This window comes from Alosa pseudoharengus, unplaced genomic scaffold (genome assembly GCF_046254945.1).
Source record: "Alosa pseudoharengus isolate Yale_2024_CS ecotype anadromous, Long Island Sound unplaced genomic scaffold, YU_APseudo_1.1 YU_APseudo_1.1_scf_18, whole genome shotgun sequence".
NCBI classification, from domain to species: domain Eukaryota; kingdom Metazoa; phylum Chordata; class Actinopteri; order Clupeiformes; family Clupeidae; genus Alosa; species Alosa pseudoharengus.
In genome coordinates, this window is record NW_027468650.1 from 15,768,967 (window position 1) to 15,791,123 (window position 22,157).

Consider the following 22,157-nt stretch of genomic DNA (forward strand, 5'->3'; position numbering starts at 1 on the left):
ATGTTGGATCAGGCCCACATTGTCAGTCTGCCCGCAGGAGTCTCAGAGGTGCCACCTGCTACAGCAACTGTTGCTTCCCAGGTCTTGTCCCCTGCCGCCCCAGACCAGGTAGAGGCAGTGGACTTATCCCCTCTGCCTACAGAAGAACAGGGTCAGGTAAGGTCTCTCCTTAGGAGGTTCAATCATGTTTTCTCAACCCATGACATGGATTTGGGTTGTACCAACCTAATTGCCCATGAGATTCCCCTCCTAGATAGTGTACCCATTCGTCAGCGTTACCGACGCATACCCCCGCCTGAGTACGAGGTGGTAAAGGAACACATTAATCAGTTGTTGGAGGCACAAGTGATCCGCGAAAGCTGCAGTCCCTATGCCTCTCCCATCGTTCTGGTTAAAAAGAAGGATGGTAGCTTACGCATGTGTGTAGATTACCGTCAGTTAAATAGCAAAACCAGGAAGGATGCATTCCCTCTACCACGTATTGAGGAATCCCTGGATGCTTTGACTGGTGCCTGCTGGTTCTCTACTCTGGACCTGGCCAGTGGGTACAACCAGGTCCCAGTTCAGGAACAGGACAGGCCCAAGACTGCCTTCTGCACGCCCTTTGGGTTATTTGAATGGAATCGGATGCCCTTTGGGCTTTGTAACGCCCCCAGCACTTTCCAGCGGCTTATGCAGCGGATATTTGGGGACCAACAATGTCAGTCACTGCTTTTGTATCTTGATGACATCGTTGTGTTCTCATCCACCATCACGCAGCATCTGGAAAGGCTGGGGGTAGTGCTGGGTCGGCTAGAACAAGAGGGCTTGAAGGTGAAGCTCTCTAAATGTGCCTTTTTTAAACCAGAGGTGCGGTACCTGGGCCATGTGATCTCTGCCCAGGGGGTCGCCACTGACCCAGGCAAAATTGAGGTGGTAGCTAACTGGCAGCCACCCACCACCATAAGTCTGCCTTATAAACCAGTATAATGTGGAAGATACAGTGTTGTTTGCAGCAGACTAATCATGGAATCTCTCTAATTAAGGTGACCAGGCTGAGGCAGAGTACCACTCCCCATGTGCATAAGAAGGCGTCCTGATGTATTGAGTGTGTGTGCGCTCCTTTTTAGGTTTCGCCAGCTATTACTGTCGCTTTGTGGAGGGCTTTGCCAAGTTGGCAGCCCCCTTGCACCGATTGGTGGCAGAACTTGGAGCTTCAAAACCAAAGAGTAGAGCTGCCCAGGGGAGTCTTTGGGTCTGGCCTGAAGAATGCCAGAGCAGCTTTGCTGCTCTGAAGACAAAGCTCACGACAGCGCCAGTGCTGGCTTATGCTGACTTCTCCCTCCCTTTCATCTTGGAAGTGGATGCCAGCTATGGAGGGTTAGGGGCCGTGCTTTCACAGGAACAAGGAGGCAAGGTGAGACCAATTGCTTATGCCAGCCGAGGGCTACGCCCTACGGAGCGTAACATGCAGAATTATAGTTCGATGAAGCTGGAGTTTTTGGCCCTTAAATGGGCCATGACTGAAAAGTTCCGCGAGTACCTGTTGGGTCATCGGTGTATCGTCTTTACCGATAATAATCCCCTGAGCCATCTAACCTCTGCAAAATTGGGCACCACCGAACAACGTTGGGCAGCCCAGCTGGCATCTTTTGACTTTGATATTAAATATCGGTCAGGAAGGAGCAATAAGAATGCGGACGCCTTGTCCCGCCAGCACCCATCCGAACAGTTCGAAGCCTTGGTGCCAGGTACTGTTCTACCTAAGCCACTGCAACAAGTCCTTCAGCCTGCCATGGTCGAAGCGACTCAAGCAGCCACTTCGGTCTTGCCTCATCAGACACCCGCTGATATCTCTGCTCTCCAACAGGCTGACCCTACTCTTCAGGAGCTCATGGTGTTTTGGAGGCAGAAGCGGCGGCCTACTTTGGAGGAACGGAAACAGCTCTCCCTACCAACCTTAACGCTGCTCCGACAGTGGAGTCGCATAATTGAGGAGGACGGTGTTCTGTATCGACAGGTATTTCGTTCCGATGGGGGGGAGGCGATGCGTCAGTTACTGTTGTCTGATTCGCTCAAAAAGGATGTGTTGACCCAAGTTCATCAGGAACATGGTCATCAGGGAATAGAGCGGACCCTGGAGTTGTTAAGGCACCGGTGTTTCTGGCCCGGTATGTCCGCTGAGGTAGCACAGTGGTGTAAGGCATGTGAGTGGTGCCAGGTCACCAAAGATACACAGTCGAGCACGCAGAGTTTCATGGGGCATTTGTTGGCTTCACGGCCTAATGAAATTCTGGCCATGGATTTTACTTTATTAGAGCCTGCCCGAAATGGGATAGAAAATGTCCTGGTGATGACTGACGTGTTCAGTAAATATACCCTTGCTATACCCACTCAGGACCAGCAGGCGGCAATGGTGGCTCAGGTACTGGTGGTAGAATGGTTCTCCAAATTTGGTGTTCCTGCTCGTATACACTCGGACCAGGGGCGTAGCTTTGAAAGTGCCCTCATACAGCAGTTATGTGGCTTCTATGGGATTCAGAAAACACGCACCACACCTTACCATCCCGCGGGCAATCAGTATAGCTGCAAGTTAGACATTGGGCTGTATGTGTGTGTGTGTGTGTGTATGTGTGTTAACAGTGGCTCAGTGTGTGGGTGGGGTTGATTCCATCAGGCAGTTGAAATATAAGGCTGTTCAGTGCAGAGGAACAGCACTGCTGTGTGAGACTCTCCCCTGCAGACAGGCTCAGTAGAATGGCCCTCACCAGGATCCTGATTGCTGGAGGGCTGCTGAGCTGCCTCTACACTCTCTGCTCCTCCACAGCAACACCAGATCCGTGAGTACAGCCCTCTCCACACAGCTCACCCTCTCATAACTCCTGCAGGTGGAAATGACTGACTGAGAGAGACTGAACTAATCAGATAATGACAGATACAGAAGGTTAAGAGTTGCTTGCATAAGTACTGACCAGGAGCTGGTGATTGTATCTGACTGCAAGGGAAATCATATCAATCAGTTTATATGGTGTCATGTTTGTTTTAGTAAAAAACTGTTGTTAATGATACAATTACTTCCAAGCTAGTAGAAGAGATCTAGATCTTAGTCACGAGTCGGCAGCTTGGCAAGCAATCTATGCTTCTTTTGAGGACTGCAGATTTAGGACTGAGGGTAACATGTACTGAGATCTGAGACAGTGTTAAAGACTGTGATGGTAAACGCTTTTCATGGTTCTGAATATTTTCACTATCTATTTCATTCAGAGAGGCAACTCAATTCAGATAAAGACAAAGAAAAGATTTTTAAAAAATGTGTGTAAAAGTAAATAGATAAGTATAAGATGATAGAATGCTACTTTTGGGATTGCAATTGATCAGGCTAGTGAAAGTGAGATCTGAGTCAAGAAGACTGTCAAGATATCAGACTTTCAGTTCAGTTACTGTATTTTGGTTCTTTTGAGTAAGTGAGACACTAACTTGTAAATAAAGAAAGTGTTCCTCATCTTTGTAGGTCTTTCCTGGTGACCTTTCCTGCCCTGATAAGATCAGAGTCCGAAGCCAAACTCTGTGCCAGCCTCCTGAGTCCAAACGAGACTCTGCTCATGTCCATATATCTGACCAATGGAGATGAGAAGAAGATGCTGCACCAGGAAACATCAGACAAGGACTTTCACCGCTGCTTCCAGTTCCGGGTCAGTAGCTCACCTAACCATGGTCAAGACAGGAGATCAGTTTACACTGTGCCTCATGAGGACTGTCCGGGTTGAAGGTCCCCCCCAGTAAGGTTCACTGTACCTGGTGTTTATCACCCAGTGAATCTAGTGTTTACTCTGCTCTTTAAATAGGCCCCTTCGGTGAAAGAAAACTCTGTGCAGAAAATCACAGTAGATGTCAAAGGTCAATCAACTCACTGGACCTCAGAAAGTCGGGTGAAGTTCAGCCCAAAACATCCTCCTGTAGCCTTTATCCAGACAGATAAACCCATATACAGCCCAGGCCAAACAGGTATGTCCACACAGACTCACAATGCACAGAGGTTTGCATATAAACATGTGTATTGTATGCAAAAGCAGATTCTCACACTATTCTTGCCCACAGTGCATTTCAGAGTGGTCACCATGGACACCAACTTCATTCCACTCAGTGAAAAGGTGAGGCGCATTTCTAAACTACCATATGTCCTGAGGTCAGACAATCCATGCTAAGCTACGCAGAAGAGTAGGGAAAGGATTGGTCAGCTGTTAGAGTTGAGAAACAAGAGCAAACAGAAGTTGCCCATGTTGAAATTTGAACTGATTTTGGACCTCAGAGTGTTATACTCTCTGTTTATTATGTTATGTAACAGAGATAAGTAGGTTCCTACTGTGAAATATCCCTTTATTAGACAAGTTCATTTTGAGTTTAACAGCTGTAGCATTTAGCCATACAGTGTTAAACTCAAAGTTATAGCTTTTAACCCTGAAGGGAAATCATTTTGTCTAGTCTACATGTAGCTGTTGAAACAGAGATTATAGGTATTATACTGTAGGTACCATACTAGATGCATGCAAGCAACCTTGGACTGTAAGATACTGATCAATGTGTTGATACTGTATAAGATTAGCACTAGTGGCTAATACGTTTGTGTTTAGCATGAATATCTGCCACACATTTTTAGCCTTGGGTGTTGACTCATGTGATTTACAGTACACCTGGGCAACTGAACGAATCAGTCAAATTAACTCAACCAGAGATATAATTTTAAAGGCATCCTATAATAAGCAAGAGAAACACACCCATGTCTCTAACAAAGTAAAAGTAAAAGTGATTTGTATGACGACACGGTTAACATGATTTTCATTTCCAAATTGTTGTGTTTTGTTTGTTTAGAAAAGTGTTTCACAACTCATTCATGTATGCTCTTGTTTTTGCAGTATGACCGCATATCCCTGGACGTAAGAACAAAATCCTCTTGATGTTGTGTAGTTTTCTCACTCTTGCTTTCAAATCTTGAATTAATAAATTCAATCTTAACATGTTATTTTTACAAAGAGGACATTGATTGTTTTCTCTCTTTCACTTCACAGGATAGCCGTGGCAACACCATTGGTCAATGGCTTGATGTGAAATCACAGGGCAAAATTGTGCAGCTCTCCCACGTGTTAAACCCAGAAGCTCCTCAGGGCACATACATGCTCAATGTACAAGGCAGTCAAACATCATCTCAGTCACATCAGTTTCAAGTGAAAAAATATGGTAAGTTTGTTACTTACAGATATATCCATATTTAATATATTGATATTCACACACACACACACACACACACATTTATATACCTAGTTGCTTCTTGGATAATGGTTTAAAATAAAACATTTTCACATTTTCTTCCCATGAAACATCACTGACACATATCATATTGCACATTCCTAAAGGCTTTGTAAGACTTTTGAGGTTAAGTTTGATTAAAATGCAATAACATCACAATGTAAAAACCTGCACACAAGAACTTCACAAAGCATCTCTGGACAAGGACAAGTTTTTAGTCACTTTCTAGTGTGTTCTTAAGTAATTTCTTTCCATTTAGTTTTGCCCAAGTTCGAGGTTACGCTGAAAGCCCCAGAGGCCATCAGTGTTGGAGAACAAGAGGTCAGGCTGGAAGTGTGTGCTAAGTAAGTGATACATTGTAATTAAGATATAATTATAGAAAAGCACATTTTTTCAAGAAAATGATAACAGGATTATTATAACCGCCGCAAGCGCACTAATCATAAAGGAGGTTTATTTTTACGTTAACGTTCAGAATTTTTGGTGAATGAAACACCGGGGCACATGAAATTTATTAGCTCCATTAGAATTTTAAGGATAATAAACATTACCCCCCCCCCCACACACACACACACACACACACACACACACACACTGACACTTACATACACATAGCATGAGTTGCAAGAGCAGGAGATAAAGTAGGAGTTAGGCCTACCACTACATCTAGATTTAAACGGTAAAGATTTTTATACAATTTTATAGGGATCGCAAGATGGTTGTGGAGAACTGGGTTGATAGCTATATAGGATAAGGAGAAGGTTCTGACGAAGACACAGAAGAGTTGAAACGTCAATTGCTGTGCACCATAATCAATGAATTTAAAAGCCATCTCTGTGTGCTCTGGTGTTAGCCAGGTAACCTTCTCCTTCTCGACATGATCGGTCCCGTGAAGCACCAGACGTGAATTAAGAAGCACGGTGGAACTGGTTGTGTCTCTCATGTCTTTAATATGGTAATGTTTACACAACCAGACTTAAATAGAAAATTGAAAACTAGCTTCCGATTCAATGCAACCGTAGCTGAAGAAGGAACTGGTGAGCCAACGGGACACTTTTTAAAACCTTTAGTATATCTTCCAAATGTGCCATGTTTACATTACTTTATTTTCTCATCAGGTATCAGTCGGGCAGAAAGCAAAGACATAAGGTTGAACTACTCTCTTGGGAAACTAACATTTGTCGATACACCAGAAGTGATTGAGGACGGAGCGGTAATGGAGGGCAAGGTAAGAGAACATACAGTTTGACATTCAGTGAGCTTATGAGTTTACTGTATTTGTTTGCGTCACAAGAGTGTGTGCTACTGTATTTGTGTTTTGGTGTTTAAGTTCTGTAGTGACAGTGCTGTTTCCCCTCTAGTCCTGGACATGTAGGGCCCTAATTTGAATGATGGGCAAGTCTAAGCTCTAACTAAAGCTAATTTAAAAAAATCTATTTGCTAATTAGAGGGAGGTAGGAAATACGCTTATTGGTTGTCTGCCCCAGAGTTAGATATGAGGATACACTTTGTGTGTGAAATTACCCAGTCTAACACCCCCCTCTGTTAGCCTTGCTTAGCAGAATTCACTTAACACCCCCTTCTGTTAGCCTAGCTTAGCAGAATTCACTTAACACCCCCCTCTGTTAGCCTAGCTTAGCAGAATTCACTTAACACCCCCCTCTGTTAGCCTAGCTTAGAAGAATTCACTTAAAATGGGTTCCACTCCAGGGGCCTATTACCGGTATATGGTGTTACATGTACACTATTCATTGATTGTGCTTTGTCTGTAGGGGGAAGCAGTGTTCATAATAACACAGACACACACACACACACACATACACACACACACACACACACAGCTATTTCCAACATCTTGCATATTACTTGCATGCATTTAGGGTTCTTGTGTTTGTTCTTTCTACAGATCAAAGCAACCCATTACAATGGCACTGGCATCGCTCACAGAGCAGTTCATCTGTTTAAAGGTCCGGGATGGAATAGAAAGCTCCTACTGAACCTGACCACAGACTCTGCTGGAGAGGCCCAGTTCTCTATTAACACTATTACTTTCCCTGGAAGCTTTGAGCTCCTCGTAAGCTTCTAACTGGCTGGCTAAGCCTTAATGTCCTTTCAAATACATACAGTAATAACACTATATGGTTGAGAGTATTGTGTGATAATGCCTCAATGATTCTCAGTGCTTTGTTATTCACATTCTTTGGTCCTTTAACATTTTTAGAGATGAGCATTGTTGGTAAATGCAGAGGAAATAATAACCTTTTTTTATTTGTCTAGGCAAGTACATCATCCATCTTTGTATATATTGGACATGCTACTCCATATTATGACACTGCAACAAAGTCGGTGTCCAGATTACAACCAGCATCTCCACACACAGCATCATCCAGCTCTCTGACCATAAAGGCTGTAAATGAACGTCTTCAGTGTGGCAAAGACTGTGTGCCCTCAGTGCTGTGGATCAGAGCATCTTTGTCCTGGAACCAGGGAAACGCCTAGATGCCCAGAAGGTTACCATAGCTGCACTGAAGACTAGCACAATGGCTATGTCCGAAATGGGGAAAATCCTGCCTTCTCAAATAGCATTCTGTGGCAGCAAGGCTTGGAGGCACGTTCAAATCTAATATTTCTATAAAATGCTGCCCTCCAAGATACCTTGTTTTGCCGAATTATGAAGGCAGCATACATCCTTCGTGCTGTTTTCAACCAAAGATTCTTTAGAACATCTCTGCTTCAACTCCCACTGATTAAAGTCAGGTGTAGGTATCCTGGCAATGACATTCTGTATCGCTGTATTGCAGAGTCCGAAACATAGCTGCAATCTTGATGCCTGCTATGGCAAGTGACTCATTAGACAGTTGAAAGCAGAGAGGCAGCAGCAGGCAGCTGCCTTCCATTTCGGACACAGCCAATGACAATATAAATCTCCTCACATATTGGGCTCTCAGTGTTAAGGCCCGACTGCACCAAGAACTTCAACTAGAGTAGAATTAAAGAAAAACTATGCAATAATTTACCACTTATATTAGGTATTTTATCTTTATCGCACCATTTTGGTGTGTCCAAATTACTTTGAATGTTATGTGGTCTTTCCCACAGGCCTCCTGGATATGCACTATGCAGTTCTGTGTTCCATGTAGGAACACATGGAAATGAAAGAAAACCTTTCACAGCAAGACATTACTGCCTATATCAGCAAAAGACACCAGTTAGCCTGTTAGAAAGCCCCTACTGTAACAGTGCCAATAAGGCTCTGGGACTGGGTGGTGCAAGGTTTTGCAGGCCTTTTAGGTAGCTAGCTTGCTAGTTTTAGACCAAAACTCCATAGTGCTGCTTCAAGCAAATACGCACCAAGATTATGTGGTTTACAAGGATTTTACAGTGATACTAGATTATCAGGGCCCATTAAATAGGGCTACTGATCAGCAGACTATGCTATCTGTCACCTAGGGTGATGCCTGCCATTGTATAATGTAAATAGAATTGTCAAATGTCACTGTAATGACCAGCTTAGTGAGTTTTCTCAGGAGGATGATGTGGCATTACATTCTTCTCCAACACACATATTGCACACTGCCCTCTCCCCACATACTCAACACACTATCCCATCTCCCTTGTCATCCCCCCAACACACACACCAAGACCCCTGGCAGTTGGGTTAGCCCCTTGAGTCGTGGATCTGCCCAAGGTTTCTTCCTTGGTAAGGGAGTTTTTCCTTGCCCCTGTTGCTCTTGGGTGCTCTTTGTTGGTGCCCCCCCCCCAATCCCAATCATCCCCCACCTTTCTTATGCAGCCCTTGCCACTTAATCTACTAAACCCCTCTTCTACTGCACTCCCCCCCCCCCCCCCCACATAAATGCACGAATAGGCTGACACCAGACATAATTTCACTGCATTTCTTACTTCCAGTAACTATATGCATGTGACAATAAACTTCCTTGTATCCTTGTAATTCTTAGATGATGTCATTTGAAATCTCTACTATCCTAGATTTTTGGATTATTACCAAGTTTGGACTCAGGAATTCCTTATGACGTTGAAGATCTTGTAGATTGCCTTAAAGTCAGACCCAGGCGTTCCTTCATGCCATACTACCCTCGACGCCGTGCTGATACTGGGGCTTTCGCGGTTTTTAAGGTAAATGAAACACATACAGTATGTGTAATATAGTATATAATTCTAATTCTATACATGGGTCATGTTGACAAATAAGGCTTTTAAAAATGTGTTTTTAAAAAAATATTTTTAAAATGTACAGAATGCATTTTTTGAAGTTTTGAAGTTGGAAGACTGTATTTAAGCAACACCAAATAACTTTTCCTCTGCACTAGCCTATTTGTTTATCCAGCGCGGCTTTGCAAATAACAATATCCACAGACAAGGTAGAATATGTTGCATGATTTTATGAAAGTAGCCTACGATGTATTGCGACATCAGATGCAAGTCAAATTTGTAGTTTCTCATGTCTCATTCCATCGAACTACAGATCCGCTACCCGATCTGGCAGACTTACATAGTGCGGTTATAGCCGATAGAGGGCCGCGAAGCGAATGCAGAAAGTGCCGTTCACCCTGTTACGAGTTGATGAACCACTGAAACGATTTTGGAAACATTATTTTAAGGTACAAAAAACTCTTTGGTGTTGCTTTAATGGCTGTGCAACATTTACAGGGGTTGTACAGTAATACATGTTTAGACTGTATTTGCAATTTCACCATCCTATGTGTTTTTTTGTTTTTGGTAAGTATACCTGAAGGTGTCTAGAGTGCACTATTTTTTGTAGTTGCCCTTATAACTTGAATAATAATGAATACTTTGAATAATGAATTGTGTACTTTATTCACATTTTAATACTTAGTCTCAGTTACAAAGTCATGTCGTTTTATCATATAAAAGATTCAGAAGATCAGACCTAACCTAACCTATAATATGCCACACAATGTTTTTTAGGCCAAGGCTCTTTCTGAACTAGCCTGTCTGCTTGTGTAGTTAGACCATTACAAACGATTAAAAATCTAGTGGCACGTCTGGTCTTTAATCAGCCAAAGAAGACATGTAACTCCTCTGTTAGTTACTCTTCATTGGATTCCTTCAGTTAAGGATCTAGAGTGAACACTAACCTTGGGTCTTTGGTAAAGGCTTTAGGGTTAGCCCGAACTCTAACCTTGGATATTTGATAAAGGAGCTAGAGTTAACCCTAACGCTAATCATGGGTCTTTGGTAAAGTATCAAGGGCTAACTGGGGGTCAAGGATCACTGTACATTTGACTTAAATTTAAGCTCATATATATATATTTTTTACTTTTGTTGTTTCCCAAAAAGTTCATCTGTTTGTCTCCCTGCTACATTTGTTTGTGCAACATAATAACCAATATCATGTGTCTTTGTCTACTGCAGAGTTTGGGACTGAAGATGGTCACTAATTTGGTTCTACAGATCCCTAACTGCTTAATGTTTAAGGGAGAGACATATCACAGGAGTCATGGTATGACCCTACATCAATGCTTTGTATTTTGGTCATAAGACCATTGTAATCACAAACAATGGTTTGAAATAGATCAAAATACAATATGCAACATTCTTGAACAAAAATCAAGATAGTAATGTAAAAATAAAAAAAAATTAATTTGTAATAGCTACCGTCGGGAACACCCACTGGCATGCGTTGACGGAACGCAACTGTGTGCGGGAGCCGTAACCCGGAGCTGTGAGCTGCCTTGCTACAGCGGCGCTCGGGGAGCAGTGAGGGGTTAGGTGCCTTGCTACAGCGGCGCTCGGGGAGCAGTGAGGGGTTAAGTGCCTTGCTACAGCGGCGCTCGGGGAGCAGTGAGGGGTTAGGTGCCTTGCTACAGCGGCGCTCAGGGAGCAGTGAGGGGTTAGGTGCCTTGCTCAATGGCACTTCAGCCGTTCCCACTGGTTGGGGATCAAACCGGCAACCCTTTGGTTCCAAGCCTGAAGCCACTGACATGAACAACAAAAGTAAATCAATGACTTGAGCTACACAGAACTTATGACCTGTTAAAAGTGAAATGTGAGACCAGTTCTCCCGTTTGTAAAAATGAATTTCTTTGTGCATTCTTTTGCAATACTATTCAAGCAGTAGGACATATTCACATGTAGTGATTGCATGACCAGGATTGACACATGATGCAATCAGCATGTAAATGTCAAGATGTAAATGATTTCATCCACTGAACACTGAAATAATGTCCTGTTTCTGTAGTCATGTATCGTCAGGAGGTCTATCTGGTCAGTAGTGGTTCAGGATTGGGAAGACCTTTTAGAGAGGAATTTGGTGTGACAGTTCGCACAGTTTTCCCAGAGACGTGGATCTGGGACCTGGCAGAGGTCGGGTGAGTGGCCCCATAGAAATCGGGGGATCGTTTTTCTGTTTTACTCTAGTTTCAGTCCTCAACACCACAGCCTTTTCTTTAACATGTGCTCTCTTCACAGGGAGTCTGGAGAAGCACGAGTCCCTCTCACTGTCCCTGACACCATCACCACCTGGGAGACTGAGGCTTTCTGCCTGTCCCCCCAGGGCTTTGGTCTGGCCCCACCAGTTCAGCTCACAGTTTTCCAGCCCTTCTTCCTGGAGCTCTCCCTGCCGTACTCCATCATCCGTGGAGAGACCTTTGAGCTCAAAGCAACAGTTTTCAACTACCTGCCCAAGTGCATCATGGTACAGAGATGCATAGCTGGACATACAGATTCTGGTTTCAATTCTCATTAAAAAAAAAAAAAAAAAACTTGTGTCATGGTTGACTTACTAACATTTATTAATTTATTGGAATGTTGTTACTAACACTTAAGAATATATAGTATCATTGCTTGCAGGAGAAAAAAAATATTCAGGGCCCTTGTGGCTGAACTCCTCTCTGTGTGGTTCTGAGTGTGTTAAATATGACCCCCACTCTGGTAGGTCACAGTGACTCCAGCCCCTTCATCAGACTTCACTCTGACCCCCTCCTCTGATGGCCAGTACTCCTCCTGTCTGTGTGCAAATGGAAGGAAGACCTTCAAATGGACACTGGTGCCCTCTGTGCTTGGTGAGTTAACACACTTCACAGGACTCACTGTAATGCAAGTACAAGGATGTTACCATTTGCTGCGCAGAATTCATCCCAATATCAGTATGGGAAAGTGTAGTATAAAGATATTACTGCTGAAAGTAATGTAGTGTATTTTGCTTGGCAGGACTGATGAATGTTACTGTGAGTGCAGAGGCCACTCAGTCCCAGGGGTTGTGTGGCAACGAGGTTGTGTCTGTGCCAGAGAAAGGTCGCATAGACATAGTCACACGCCCCCTGCTGGTGAAGGTAGGTGGTGCCAAATTTATTATTACCCTTACCTCTGGTATTGTAATCAGGTACGTCCATTCGTGTGTGTCTGTTCACACCGGTCACAATATCTCTGTACTTCTACATAAACCGGATCTGGATCAGGATAAAATGGATAACTTTTGTTTGCGCTTTTTGCAGCTATGTTACACTCCCCTTATTTAAGGGAGAGATTCTGCAGTCGGCTGACTGCTCTTGTTATCGGGTCTATTATACTGTAGGTCCCCTGCTCTAGACACAACACTCTTCTGTTTTCTCTCTTCACAGAGCCACATTTTAAACACAAGAGGTGTTTACTACAAATCAATCATTAATCGTGAATAAATGATGAGCCATATGTTTTATCTCGGTTCTTTGTGTTTTTAGGCGGAAGGAACTGAGAAGACTGAGAGTTTCAGTAGGCTCTTATGTCCAAAAGGTGAATTGTCCCATACTGTTCCTATATTTTCATTGCTTGTCTATGTTGTTTTTGCCATATTGATATTCAGGTACAATTTTGCATGAAGTAGCAAGTCTGCAAATTAATTCTGTAATAATTCTGCTTTTTTCACATTGTTCCCACAGGGGGCGCTCTAACAGAGGAGGTGGAGCTGAAACTCCCAGCAGCTGTAGTGAAGGGATCGGCCAGAGCCTCAGTGTCTGTGCTGGGTACATGTTTAAATCTTCAGAGTTCAATAATATTTCTGTCTCAGTAATTATAGTAACTTTCTTAACATGTGGATAATGGAATTTTTTCCTTGTAGGAGACATCCTGGGTCGCGCTCTGAAGAACATTGACAGCCTCCTGAAAATGCCTTATGGTTGTGGGGAGCAAAATATTGCCATCCTCTCCCCAAATATCTACATTCTGCAGTACCTCCAGAACACTGGCCAGCTCACTGCAGAAATTAAGGAAAAAGCAACAAATTTCCTTAAAAATGGTGAGAAGTTACTTTCCTTTTGAATGAAATGTTTCGGTGTCTCAGTTTCAGTGACAAAATGAACGACCTCTGACACACTAGCTTTTAGTGACCAGTTACTGTAGCTAACCATTTTCTGATTTGGCTATTGAATTCAATTAACTTTCCACATCCTGCTCCCAATTTGCAGATTTGCACCTTGCATGGCGGCAGTCCATCTCCACCATCTGTGTGTGAATGGATGAATGTGAGGCATACAAGTGTAAAGTGCTTTTAATGCTCAGAGAAGCAACGCTATGTAAATGCAGTCCATTTACCATAGCACACCAATAACAGAGAGAATGACTTTCCCACATTAACTTTGCAGAGTCTGGCTTTGACATGCCCATTACTCAGAGGAGATAATTATGGAGTCAGGAATGTCAGCATTTATTCTCAGCAACAACTCAATAGCCACATTTACATGGACACTTTTTTTATCCGATTAGAAACGCCTCAATCAGAATAAAATGCCTGATCCGATCAGAATTTTAATGGGAATGGAAGAGGTGGTGTAGTCCGTTCCTGTTCCGATTGAACAGCAATCTACGGTCAATCCGATTGCCCGCTGTATCTTCTCAAGGAAAAATAGGCAACAGCGGCTATTTCAATCAAAGATTCTAAAGCGCTTGAGAGCACCTGATTGGAATAGAACGTACGCCACAGACCTTTCGCTTCAGAACGCGTACTGTCCAATCCTACGTTAGCAACGGTCGCTATCCAAGGAAGGTCTGTCAAACATTGGGCTTGCTCTCGATGATATCAGAGCCCGTCTAATGATATCAAAGATGTATTTCTCCAAAATATTTCGCTTAATTCTTCATTAAAATCCTCCATACTCGGTCTCCCCCCTTGTTGTCAATGGTTGTTTACGGCTACTTCCTGGTTAATTTCGCAATGTTTGACAGACGTAGCAGGGTGATTCTCCAACTATGGTACTTTTTGGACCTGAACATTTTCAGAAAATGAAACATTTTTAATTAAAATATTACTGGCATAATTAGTTTCCCCAGTATGCCTAGATACCTGCCCTGAAGTTGGCTGTGCTGATTTTTATGGAATAATATGTATTTTTTGACATTTTTCCAGACAATGGCAAAAGCAATGGTCATTTCCACAACCGAACAAAAACAAGCCAACCTGTCTACCTATCACTACCATGGAGACAGATGTGGAAAAGACGGTCGTGGAAATGACATTTTCCCACTTTCCCTCTAATATCTCATGTTTGACTAGCCTGTTAGTGTTAGTTTTAGAGTTAGCATTAAATAATCTCAAATTACACCTAATGAAAATGAAAATGAATCCAGAATTTTTCCCATCGGAATGAATTATGAGCGGTTCAGAAATGACGTACAATAAACATACTCGCGGTATTTCTCATATTTACCTTGATATATCTCCTATGTATTAACCTCTGCTGGGATCATTCTTTCATTCAGCCATGTGGATCCCTCTGGAGTGTCAGTTGCTATGGTTAATGAGTATACAAATCTAGAATACTGAGCCTGGGATTGCATTTTATGCAGAGGTGTGGAAATGACGGTGAACCCAAGGGACAAGTGTTTAACATGTTTAAAATATGCCAAATCGAAAAGAAATATAAAAACAAATAGTAGATTTGAATGAATTGGGTTATAATGCATACTTTCTGTTTGAATTTAAAATTATATCAGTATTAGATTTTAAGTGAGATAAGGTCGAAGACCCAAAGTCTGGCCTAGGGACAGAGGCAAAATAGTAAAAAACGCATATAAAATGTCTTATATTTTATAAAAAACAACATAATTGAACAATGATTTTTTATATATAGGTTCCCCTAAATATGTAGTAAGTGTGAAAAAAATAAAAAAGTAGAAATGTTTTTTATTTTTTTAAATTTATGTCAAGGACAGAAAAAGTACCATAGTTGGAGAATCACCCAGCAACAGTATCTAAGGTCTTAGAACACTTGCGAAATTGGAATAGTTTAATAAGAATGACAAAAAAACTGTCCGTATAAATGTGGCTATTGTGGAGTAGCGAATGCATTAGAAAGGAGAAAGGGAAGCAGAGCTGGCTTTCTTTCATTTTGCCATATTGATATGCATCTCCGAATATAACCCAACAGGATATCAGAGGCAGCTGAACTACAAGCACCGTGATGGAGCCTACAGCACGTTTGGCAGAGGAGAAGGAAACACCTGGTGAGTTGAACCCAAGCAGTACAGTCAAGCCCATGGCAACCATAATCATGACTGAACACTGAGAAGAGTTCGTCTACATGTAGAATAGAATGAAACAATTTAAAACTATTAAACACTATGTAACAAGAGCATTGGACACACATCAGAAACAAACCATCTACAATGATGCAGATAAAACTACTGTATAAGATAGGTCATCTTAAAGGAACCGTATGTAAGAAATGTAATTCAATTAATCATAAAATGGCCCTGATTTGTCACTAGACATTAGGAAATCATGCTAATTTCAAATAGCCTACTTATATCACTGACAACAGTAGTCCGGCCAGGATATCGTCATTTAAAAAAGTGAAGTTGCAGCCCTCAACTGATGTTGATGTTTACATATTTGTGTTTTAGCCTGATCTGCCACCCTCCACCCATCTAGTAATCACAAAGTCAGTAGTGTTTCGGCATCTGGGTTGCCAGCTCTGCTCTAGTTACCACATCTGCGGTGTACACCGCTCTACAGTATTTTGAAAGTGATTGTAGTACCAGTTTTGGCCAAAATCCTACATATGGCTCCTTTAATAGTATAAAATGTATAATAATCTGAAAAGACTTGCCAGCTGACACAATATTGTTTTTAACTCTTCCTCTAGGCTGACTGCATTTGTGTTGAGGTCGTTTGGTAAAGCAAAGTCCTTCATCTACATTGACCGTGACGTTATTGAAGGTGCCAAGGGTTGGCTGGAAAATCAACTTAGTCCAGTTGGTGCTTACCGTATGCAAGGAAACCTCTTCAATAACAGAATGAAGGTTCTTATAATGATAATACATTTGTTGATGACCGTTTAACAGTACTTGATGGACATGGGTTTCCTGTTTCTTTGTTTTTATTGAGTTTGGTTTTGTTTTGTAGGGAGGTGTAAATGATCTTGTGACAATAACTGCTTACATCGCTGCCTCAATGCTGGAGCTGAATATGACTGTAAAGGTGAGGACATTTGTAACTCTGTTGAACTAACAAACCAACTCAAACTTATCAGAGGTCTCATCCAAACAGTTTACTGTGGTGTTATACAAGTAGTTTTTAAAGTGTGTGTGTGTGTGGGGGGGGGGGGGGTGCAATATTCCATCCAAGGGGGGGTGCAATATTCAAAAGGAAATCAAAAGGAAAAGCTTCAACTTAGAGGGGGTGCGGAGATTGGTTGAATGAAACTGAAATCATGTAACTGGTCAGTGTGTGGAAATAATGTCTAGAAGCTATGCAACAGCTAGCTGGATGTCCCTTTTCTGTTGTTGATTTTGTTGAACTGTTGATGTTGAAATCAAACCACCAAATACCAGCTGTTCAAATGTAGAAACAATATTTTAAGAAAAGCTTGGGAACCAATATGTACTGGGTGAATTAAATTTACTATCGTACTTCGCCTTTTAAAATAACCTTGTATGAGACAACCCAATATTAGATAGATAGATAGATAGATAGATAGATAGATAGATAGATAGATACTTTATTGATCCCCAGGGGAAATTCAAGGTGTCAGTAGCATACAGACATCACACATTCACTAACAGCAGAAAATAGTAATTAAAAGTATATAATATAAAAAACACAACTATGCAATAAGGACAGTAGAAGATAAAGAATATACTAAATATACTAAAATACAAATTATACTAAATAACACTTAATCTAAATCAATTGTAAAAACAGTATCCACATAGTGGGTGATTAATCAAGAGGCGCTTGCAATGACTGAAGTCCAACAGTGCAAGAATAAAGTCTAGAGACCAGCATAAAATAAATATGGACATATCAGAGAGTAGGCAAGGTAATATAGAAAAAACTATATCTATATATATCTATATATATCTATATATATATATATATATAGTATAAATATTTATACTCTTTTATATATATATAACTATATTAAGAATTATTTTGTTCCAGGCAAGTACCATGATGTTCTTGAAGTCCTACTACAGAGGGACACCCCTAAATCCAGCTAGGTTTAGGATCTATTCTTGGGCCTATTTGCGGTTCTATCTTCTAGTTTCTAGGTTCTTTCTTTCTGCCTGTCCTTATAATGTCTATATTTTAAGCCAATGCACAGGCTCTATTGCAGACTTTTGTGCTATGGTATCGTAAAAGAGAAACAGTGATGACTCCATCCACTGTAACTGAAACTAAAGGTCTTTACATCTGTGATAAACAAACAATTAAAGCTACTTCCACAATGTTTTTATTCCATTTTATATAAAAGCCTGGTAAATTATTTAAATTATTTTACTTTATGTGCTTTACATTCTTTAATCTATAGTATTATTAACTGTCCTTTTTATATATATATGTATATTAAAAGCAAAAAGGACAGTTAATAATATATACATATATACTTGCCAGATGGAACCATCCGTTAATGACTTCTCCAACACCTACACCACTGCTCTACTGGCCTACACCTTCAGTCTCGCTGGAGAAGAGGACATCCGAGCTGAGCTTCTGAAACACTTGGACAGTAAAGCAACTTCTGGAGGTAGGACACATTTTACACTGTGCCTGAACAGACACACATGAACCAACAGTTGAACCTGCTTCCTTTATCTCATGTGACTCGTGTCTTCTCAGGGAGTCTCCTGCACTGGTCTCAGTCCTCATCAGAGAGAGCTGATTCTCTGGCGGTGGAGACGAGCTCTTATTTGCTGTTAGCTGTTCTCACCAAACCCACACTGACTGCTGCTGACTTAGGCTATGCTTCCAGGATTGTCAGCTGGCTGGTAAAGCAGCAAAATCCATATGGAGGCTTCTCTTCCACACAGGTGCTCCACACACCTTTCCTTTTTAAACGTCTTCTGTTGTGTTAGTGTGTGTGTGAGCTTTCCTCCAGCTTCAGTATTTGCCCACACTGAGGGTTGGGTTTGTATTCTCTCAGGACACGGTGGTGGCACTGCAGGCTCTGGCTCTGTACGCCACCAAGGTCTTCAGCCCTCATGGCTCCAGCACAGTCACAGTGCAGTCAGCAGGGGGCGACAAACACCAGTTTGATGTGAACCAGCACAACACATTACTGTACCAGGAGACAGCGCTGCAGGACGTTCCTGGGAAGTACAGCGTAGAAGTGACAGGCTCTGCATGTGCTTCTGTTGGGGTCAGTGTGAAAGATCATATTCACTGTGTTTCTAAATAACTAATGGTTGATATTCTGTTAGTAGTATTTCTATAACTCTCTTCTGTAACAGGTGGCTCTTTTCTACAACATCCCCACTCCCACTGAGCACTCAACCTTGAGCATTAAGACTCAAGCCAGGCCTCTAACTGAGGGAGAGTGCAACAAAGCCAATGGACAGGCATTCAGCTTAAACATCACAGTCCAGTAAGTATCTTTATGTAAAGTTTACTCACTTCAAGTACAGGAACCAAAATTAAGGTAGAATAAAGGTGATAGGTAAAAGTGGTTAACCATTTTATAACCAGAGTAGTATTCCATTTCACTGATGTATTTTTTTACATTTACTACTTATTATTTTTAAAGATGGCTTTAGAGACACAAATATGTATCCTTTCTTGCACAGGTATGATGGACCACAGGAGAGCACCAACATGGCTATAATAGATGTGAAGATGTTATCTGGTTTCACACCTGACTCTGCCTCTGTTGAAAGAGTAAGTCATCCATCCTAACCCCCTGGTCAGACTAATGACAAGGCACATTCTTTTTCAACCAGAGTCGGCATTTTACAGCTCTCCCCTCCCTTACAGTTCTTCCTTCCACTTGCATATAGGCCTAATAGTAAACACAAATGGGTAACACTTTATGGTAAGGGTACATGAATTATCATGAATTCATACATGAGTTATGCATTACTTCATATCTCATGAATTATCGGTAATTGACTTGAGTTCATAGTCTCTCATTCATGACCTCATGCATGAACAACACATCAACTAACTATTATTTTTCAATCAGAGTTGGCATTTTACAGCTTACCCCTCCCTTAGAGTTCCTCCCTCCACTTGCTTGCTCAAGTTATGTTTTGAAAACCTTGAATCCATGTCATAAGATGATCCCTCACATAACACATCCCGACATTAAACACTGTGCACACATGTGCGGACCAATATCTTTCAGAGGAATTTGTATTTCTATTTTTTGTGGTGGTGACAGTGACGAGTTCATGACTGCCGTAATGCAATGTACTAACGGCCATTCAGTTACTGGAATTGTCTGTATGTACAGTAAGTCTGTATGAGTCATTAAATAACCTCCTGTAATGGTGTTCATGGCTCATTTATCTTTCTAGCTAAAGGGCAGCATATTTGTGGACAGAGTCGATAAGAAAGATGACCACATCCTGGCATATTTGTCAAAGGTAAGAAAACAGTTCTGTACATCATTTAGATATTAGACTTTCCTCACATGTTTACTCAAAATGGCAAACATTGTCAATGGCAATCTGATTATCTTTTGTTTCAACAGGTTCCAAAGGATTTACCTATTCCGTACCAACTGACAATCCGACAGGATCTCCCAGTGAACAATTTGAAGCCAGCAGTGGTCAAGGTTTATGACTACTACCAAACCAGTAAGTCTGCCTTATAAACCAGTATAATGTGGAAGATACAGTGTTGTTTGCAGCAGACTGATCATGGAATCTCTCTAATTAAGGTGACCAGGCTGAGGCAGAGTACCACTCCCCATGTGCATAAGAAGGCGTCCAGATGGATTGAATCTGTGTGTGTGTGTGCGTGTGTGTGTGCAGTGGCGTAACGAGCCAACACCGGGCCCATATGCAGGATTATCAAGGCGGGCCCCCCTTCTACAGCACGTGATAACGCAATGTCCACGAGTAGGCTACCATGAATAGGACAGGATAGGATCCTTGAGACACAGCATATAAGAGATGAGATGACTGACAAAATCAGGAGTACGTGCACCACAAAAACAAAAATACTGGTGAACGCGCATGAAAAAACGCAGTGAAAAAACACTGCTGGTGACGGCGCACTATAGCCTAACACATGAAAAAACACTGCTGGTTAGGCTACTATATGAAATTGCATTAATGAGTCATTATGTTATGCTAAATCGTTAATTTAGCCACAAACATAGCACTAGTGCATAATAGAACTGCCCGTCTGCCCTCTTTGACTGAGCTGCCCCCCTTACCAAAAAAAAATAAAAAAAATATATATATAACGTAATTTTGATATTCTTAGAAAGCATAAGTAGGCTATGTGTGAGCGCAGATAGGTGCGTCCGATGTATCAGCTGGAATAGTGATGTGAATCGCCGAGCAGAGGTGATGGATGTCACAGGTGAGCTACATCAAACTGAGAATTCAAATTCAAATTATGTTAGGAAAAAACGGTGAGTATCCTAGTGTAGCAAGAAGCATATTTTTTCAATGTCATTAACGTGAACAATATTAGACAGCTAACCGTATGTTGCATTTTTGCACGCGAAAATGTATAACGAGTCTATTTCATGGAGAATACGTGAACTTTAAACCATTAAGATGGGTAATAGGTGAATAGGCAGACATCATTAGTCTATTAACCTAAAGGCTAATGAATAACTTTAGACAAGGTGCATTGCTCCTAAACTCAAACAAGTTTATTTATTACCTGGTTTGGTCCAACAAAGATAATCTTAACATGGACTATGCTGGGCTGTGTTAAGCTCTGAACAATGTCCATTTTACAGTGAAAGGCCCGGTCGCGAGTGACGATTATTGCGATAGGGGGCCCGGCCTTCAATCATGTATTTCCAGTGTGATGCGGGCCCCTGATTGGTCCGGGCCCGTAAGCAACCGCGTACCCTGCTTACCGATAGTTACGCCCCTGTGTGTGTGTGTGTGTGTGTGTGAACTTGGCTATGTACTGTTGAGTTCCAAGCACAAATGACATTCCATTAAAAAATAATTGACAATGTCTGAATTTCAATGTTATAATGATTTTGATTATGAACACAGCTATGCTGACAATAAGTATTTCCCTTTGAACATACCTACAAGTCCATACATTTTTGCACAGTGACACAATTTTTTGTAATTTTGCCAGTACAGTACTCCACCAGAATGGATCTGTGAAGCAGTCAAGATGTGCTTAAAGTTTTAGACTTTCAGCTTTAATTCAAGGGGTTTGATAAATATTGTGTAACAATTTGTCTGGTAGAAATTGGCTGGAATGGGTAAGTTGAATTTGAGAATTTCTAAACAATCAATTTTTCAAAAACTCTTTTATGACCCAAAATTTAAACGCACCCCCTAGAGTTTTGGCGAGGTCATTACAGTTTTGTGACGTCACTGCCAGTCTTTGAACTTACATACCAAGTAAATCGAAAATCAAGTTTCTTTTATTAAAATCGATTTTTTTTTTTTAGGAAAATCAATTTTCTATTTAAATTTCATCACTGAAATTTATC

At 41.5% G+C, this 22,157-nt stretch overlaps 1 protein-coding gene across 1 annotated transcript; it reads left to right on the plus strand.

Moving 5' to 3' along the window:
- LOC143131453 (alpha-2-macroglobulin-like) lies at positions 1-21,599 on the plus strand. Its single transcript, XM_076291108.1, has 34 exons — positions 1-156; positions 274-946; positions 1,110-1,999; positions 2,378-2,480; positions 2,723-2,819; positions 3,491-3,671; positions 3,825-3,984; positions 4,078-4,130; positions 4,893-4,913; positions 5,046-5,214; positions 5,543-5,620; positions 6,402-6,511; positions 7,190-7,357; positions 7,561-7,734; positions 9,274-9,420; positions 10,681-10,768; positions 11,507-11,636; positions 11,737-11,962; positions 12,203-12,329; positions 12,478-12,599; positions 12,987-13,038; positions 13,185-13,268; positions 13,364-13,540; positions 15,669-15,744; positions 16,386-16,542; positions 16,646-16,720; positions 18,137-18,269; positions 18,362-18,552; positions 18,666-18,881; positions 18,973-19,106; positions 19,306-19,396; positions 20,035-20,103; positions 20,211-20,316; positions 20,400-21,599. The coding sequence occupies exons 1-34, from the start codon at positions 1-3 to the stop codon at positions 20,438-20,440; spliced, it is 5,475 nt and encodes a 1,824-aa protein (XP_076147223.1). The 3' UTR covers positions 20,441-21,599.
- Positions 21,600-22,157: the final 558 nt, after the last annotated feature.